The sequence below is a fragment of the Stegostoma tigrinum genome, chromosome 12 (genome assembly GCF_030684315.1).
Source record: "Stegostoma tigrinum isolate sSteTig4 chromosome 12, sSteTig4.hap1, whole genome shotgun sequence".
In the NCBI taxonomy this organism is placed as follows: Eukaryota; Metazoa; Chordata; class Chondrichthyes; order Orectolobiformes; family Stegostomatidae; genus Stegostoma; species Stegostoma tigrinum.
In genome coordinates this window covers 14667005-14673004 of record NC_081365.1, presented here as the reverse complement: position 1 = coordinate 14673004, position 6000 = coordinate 14667005, and the positions used below count along the sequence as shown (strand labels likewise).

Sequence of the window (6000 nt, the reverse complement as noted above, 5' to 3'; positions counted from 1 at the left end):
GAGAGTAAAAGAAAATTGGAATGAGAAAATAAAGAGAGGAGACAAGAGGAAGAGATCACGGAGGGAAGAGATGCATATTTTAGGGGAGAAAAGAAAGGAGTGACTAGAGATGATTAAACGTGGAGGGGAGAGAATAGGATGCAAGAGAGTAATTAGGAGGTAGTTTGTTACTGCCCCTTTTGGCTTGTGCTCGGATCGTGTGTGTGTGTTGCAGAGACAGACAGGAGAGGACACACACACACACACGGAGCTCCTGCTCCCTCTGGGTACCATTCCCAGTCCTGTCCTCCCTGCATCCCAGACGCAGCTGAGCCTAGCACCAGTCACATTCCCCGGAACAAGGCGAAGCTACCGATCAACGGCAGAAAATCAAAACACCTCGGCTTTTCACTTCATCGCTGGTTAAAGATAACAACTATTTCGGAGAGAATAGTGAACGACCCGGAGAGGGTAAGTTTTGTGTTTGCAATGTGTGCGCGAGTGTTGTCTTAACTTCTAAACTACTAAGATTTTTATTTTCTTTACACCATCTAATAATATTGACATTGCTGATGTGTTGCACAGTAGAGTCAGGAGATAGTTATATTCACGTGTCGGGATGGTTTGGAAATGTTGCAAATGATCAGTGTTTTAATAATGACGCATCCAGAAGGCTGTGTTTGCGATTTAATTCCTGCTCAGAACTGCGGAGTGAAATGTTGGAGATCGTTGCTGAAAGTTCCCTGCAATGATGAACTAGCAAGGTGAAAATTGCAAATTTTAAGAAACGCAGGTTGTCACCGAGAGAGAGAAAAGATGTGGAAACAGACCAGAAATAGATTCGCAAACATTTTATTTAAGTAAATGCGATTATTTGTTTCTGTTTTGAAGTCGACATATTTGTGCATTTTTAGGTTTGAAACATGGATGTGGGCTCGTGGCTTTTACGTTTTACCCCACATTTTAATGCAGAATAGATTACTGTATTCTTTTAAACATTTTGGGGTGATTAGTAATTGGATAGCTGCACCCCCTATGGCATTATGCTGCTGCCTGTCATCCTGGTTGTTTATGTATCCCATGGAGATTCATTCTGAACTGCTTTGACCGAGAGTAACCCCGCTCTTGTTTGCTTTCTGGTAGATGGAGAAGATGGTCGTTACTGCTTTCCTTTTGGCAGGAGGCAGAAGCGAGGAACTCGTTCTCCGCCGAAAGTGTAATCTCTTAGCAGTTTTCTTGTACAGCCACATCGTTTCGGAGAAGTCTCTTGACATGGACAGTAAATGTTGCAGGGCAGCTTTTGGTGTTGTCTCTTTGTGCGCCCAACTCCCTTTAAAGAAATTCAGAAAAACATCACAGGAAAAGCAAGCCCATCAGATAAAGTACACCTGCCCTGGTCCATTTATTATTATTGTTGTTAAAAAAGACAATTATTAGCATGATTCTAGTGTGTGCTATGACTTGTACCAGGGAAGTGTTTTGTAGATGTTTTCTAAATGGTAGGTTGGTATGAGAACGAGATTGCCTGAGGCAGGTTACAGGTAGAGTGGGCTACTGCCATAATAGACTGGGTAGTGCCAAGCCCTTCCCCCCCCAGTCTCACCCACCCCAGCCCATTCATCCTACAGAATTGGGATGCCCAGTCATCTCAGGTATCTTTTGGGAAGAAGGTTGGTTGAGGGGTAGAAAAGACTGGAAGGCAGGAGGGGCAGTTGAAATTCTTGCCTCCTCGCTCTGCACTGTGCCTGGTTTCATGTGTTTGGATGAATCAAGATGTTCCAAGATCCATAAATGGGATAAGTTGACTTGAGCAGTAGCCCAGAACTCTGGAGCAATAATTCAGAGGCACAGGTTCAAATCCCCAGCTGGGGAATGTCAACTCATTTAATTCAGTAAATATGGAATATGTTGGCCATGGAACTACCTGATTGATGTCCTCTCATCCCTGTTAGGGAAGGAGACTGCCATCCTTACCTGGTCTGGCCTACATGTCACTCCAGACTCACAGCAATGTGGTTAATGCTTAACAGCTGTCTGGGTAATGAGGGATGGGCAGTAAATGCTGCCCTAGCCAGCCACTTTCTGTGAATGAATAAAAAAACTAAACATTCCACTGAATCAGCAATGCCCATCCAGGAAGGAAATAAGCTGGTATGGCCTATATAAGATTCCAGGCCCACAGCAATGTATTGACTCTTAATTGTCCTTTGAAATGTCTGAATAAGTCATTGCCATCACCATCTATGAAAGAGAGGCACTAAATTCTTGCCAGCCTATGAATAAAGAGCTTTGAAATCAATGGAAATTCTATTTGAAAAATATCACCCATACTTTCTGAAACATTTACTGTGATCAAGTCTTTTTGTCTGTCGTTACAGGACAATATCGGGAGAGAACCCATGACGGACCCTAAATCAGTCTGCGTTTCAGTAGATGAAGTGGTCTCAAATGGAATGGCCACCCAACACGCCCCTATCTTTCAGATGCGTTTAAAGAAAGTGGAAAATGGGGTGACAGAGGCCCACCACTTCTCTTACTTGCCAAGGCGGCTTGCAGTCACTATTGAGTTCAAAAACATCTCATACTCTGTCTCTGAAGGCCCATGGTGGAGGAAGAAGGGTAAGGAAAGATATTGCCTGGAAATATTTAGTGAAAGTTCCATACTGGGGAGACAGTATGCACCGATGGAGATCAAACAATGTTGGTTACATTGAATTATAATGAGCTTGTCCAATTATAATGCAACATCTATGTATAGTATGGGTGTGCTTACATGGATTGTTTATATATTCATTGCAGTGCTGGCTCAAATACGCAGACTGTTGCCCAATTTTATGACTGGGTTTGAAGCCACTTGCAATTACCCTGTTACACCCACAGGCCCTTTCAAAAACACTTCGCAATCGGTTCATTGCTCTTGAGCTGCAGAGTTTGTTGTTATTTAGCCTCATTGATACCAAAGCAACATTAAATGAAAATGGCGACTAAAATTAACATGCATTGGTTGCAAAGAACCAATGCTGCCCTAGTAGGTTCGCAACTCTGTGTCAGCGAGTAGCAAGGGATCATTTGTCTTACTCTCACCTCAAAAGTCATAGTCATAAAAAGTCATCGGAGCTCAGATGTGTCAATTAGGTGATGGGTAAGAAATGCCCCTCTTGCTAATAAGTTTTGCATTTGTGCCTTAAGGGTTGTTGGGCAGCTGCAATATTGGCAGGGACTCTGTAGGGAGGAGGTGAGATCCCATAAAGATCCACAAGGAATTGCAGAGGGAGTGGGGGAGTGAGGGAGAGTCTCGGAGTGAGGGAGTGTGGAGATGAAGCAAGGGCAAAGCCCCTCGGTATCTTGAGGTGCTCCATCTGGCTTACAAAAATAAACAGTTTGACCTTCCCTTTTCTCTGGCCATTTCCTGATTCCTGAGCATCCCATGTGTGGTGTTTAACATTATAATCAGTACCTGACAGCTGGTAACTTGATTGCAGTAGTACTTGTTATTAACGGAATCAGCTTTGCCACTTCCTCAGGTATAGCATTTCAGATCCCAGCTTCTGTGAGTGGAATTATTCTCATCTTGCTGCTAGACCATTTCTTAGCGATTTTAAATCTCTGACTTCTGGTTATTAACTCACTCACCAAGAAAAATAATTTGTTTCTAATTACCCTGCCAAAACCTCACCTCATCCTGAGATCCTATACAATGTGACCTTATATGAAGAATAACTTTTCCAAAGTCATAACAGAAGTAGCTGTTCCTTCGTAACTCTTCTCTACGCTTATTAAATCGTTTACATCGCCCTTGAACTATGTATTTTTTTAATTAAGGTGTTACTGCCTGGGCCAGCATTTATCGCCGATTCCTAATTGACCAGAGCACAGTTTAGGGTCAACGATATTGTTATGGGTCTGGAGTCACATAATGGCAGATTGGCTTTGCAAAGGACTATAGTGAACGAGGTGCATTCTTATGACAAAAACAACGGTTACCATTAGGCTAGCTGTTTGGTGGCATAGTGGTTCAGTGGTTAGCACTGCGGCCTCACAGCACCAGGGACCCGGGTTTGAATCCAGCCTCGGGCAACTGTCTGTGTGGAATTTGCACGTTCTCCCCATGCCTGTGTAGGTTTCCTCCCACCGTTCGAAGATATGCAAACTGGATGGATTGGCTATGCTAAATTACCCATAGTGCCCAGGGGTGTTTGGGTTAGACATGGGAAATGCAGGGATAGGGGATGGGCCTAGGTGGGATGCTCTTTGCAGGGGCAGTGTGGACTTGGTGGGCTGAATGGCCTGTTTCCACACTGTAGGGATTCTGTGATTCTATTTACTCTAGATTTGTACTGCATTCGAATCTCAGTATCTGCCATGGTATGAATTGAACCTCTATTGGCTGAACATTAACCCAGGAGTTCTCGATACTAGCCCAGCAACATTACCCCATCTAAACACTCATTTATAATGTTTGAATTTGACATCTTTACTTTCATAAAATGTGTAGCTGCAAATGCTGGAACAAACCATGACAGAAATTGTTGGTGAAACTCAGCAGGTCTGCTAGCATCTGTGGAGAGAAAGTACAGTTAATGTTTCAAGTCCAGTGACCCTTCTAAAGAAGAGCTAACTATGTTTCCTTTCCACAGATGCTGCCAGACCTGCTGTGTCTTTCTCCAGCAATATCTGCTGGCGTTTTTTTTATTGTTTACATTTATGTTTAATTATTCTATTTATCAAACCAATGAATCAGTACACTTTCGTTTTTGTTTTGAAACACGCTATCAACCTGCCGTACCACCTTTAAGGATTTGTGTAAATATCCACCAAAGGTTCCTTTTCCCTGCAACGAAACAATTGTGCTTGACCTCCGTGATTTTTTTTGTATTACAGCTATTTATAACGTCGTATTAAAAAGCCCTGCAAAAAAAGTCCTCTAATATATAGGGAGAATTTGACTGAGAACCAGGTGCAATGCACCATAATGTAACACAGCAGCTTACTTTCTGGTTACTGTTGGTCATTGTCTGATAGTAACCTCCAGCTGAAGCTTAGTAAGTGCTCAGGAGCTGATTGGTTCTCACTGTGCTGTTGCCGGGGAGAAAGAATATGTATCCAGCGGGATCAGATTTCCTAAATAAACGAGAGCGTAGATTCACGAGCTGGTGTTTTCTTTTTGCTTTTGTTAGCAAGCAGAAGGAATAAAATAATAAAATTAAACAAAGCAGAGAAAAAATGTCTGTTGTGATGGCATCACAAAGGGAAAAGGGAAATATATAGCTGTTTAGGAAGTGGGAGAGGGACAGAGAGAGAGAAACAGAGAGAGAGAGACAGAGGCAGAGACAGAGAGATGGAGAGAGAGATGAACGGAGAAACAGAGAGAGACGGAGAGACATAGAGAGTGCGCAACAGAGACAAAGATACAGGGAAAGGGATAAAGAAAGAGAGACAGAGAGAGAGAGAGAGAGGGACAAAAGGAGAGAGACAGAGAGTGTGAACAACATGCTGTTTGACTTTCACAATCAATGGGACTTGGTACCTGTCAATGGTAGCACAATTCCATAACAGTGACTGAAATCAGGCACATCATGGGTTTATTTAAGCTCATTATTGTGCTCAGCTATTCACTTGACTACATTATTTCTGTCAGGCTGAATGACAGCTTGAACTAATTCTGTCATGAGGAAGAATGTGCAAAATTATTGTCGCACTCCTACCCTTAACACTGACTTCCTCGATTTGGACTCTACGTTTTACTTTGATACTGAATTCCCAATTCACGTACAAGAGCCCATCTTTGAATTGCTAATGATTAATTCTCTTTGGATGCAAGGAAAATCTGACATCAAAAATTTTGATCCAACATTCTTATTGTTACAAAAGCAGCAAATGTGCTTGCTGCATCACTTCATATTTTAAAAGAAGATAAACAGGACAGTCTAGCTGGGTTTTCCCAAAGATATTCTGGTTCCAGCTGTTCTTGGAACCAAATGAAAATCTGATTGTGTGTGACAAAAGGACAGATAAAAAAAT

The 6000-nt window shown here is 42.4% G+C and overlaps 1 protein-coding gene across 1 annotated transcript in view; it reads left to right on the top strand.

Moving 5' to 3' along the window:
• Nucleotides 1–214: 214 nt before the first annotated feature.
• Nucleotides 215–6000, top strand: part of LOC125456759 (ATP-binding cassette sub-family G member 1-like) — a 77849-nt gene continuing 72063 nt past the window's right edge. Inside the window, exons 1-2 of the mRNA XM_059650144.1 lie at nucleotides 215–450; nucleotides 2358–2598. Of these exons, the coding sequence (XP_059506127.1) occupies nucleotides 2379–2598 (220 nt within the window). The 5' untranslated portion in view covers nucleotides 215–450; nucleotides 2358–2378. The remainder of the gene's footprint in view (nucleotides 451–2357; nucleotides 2599–6000) is intronic.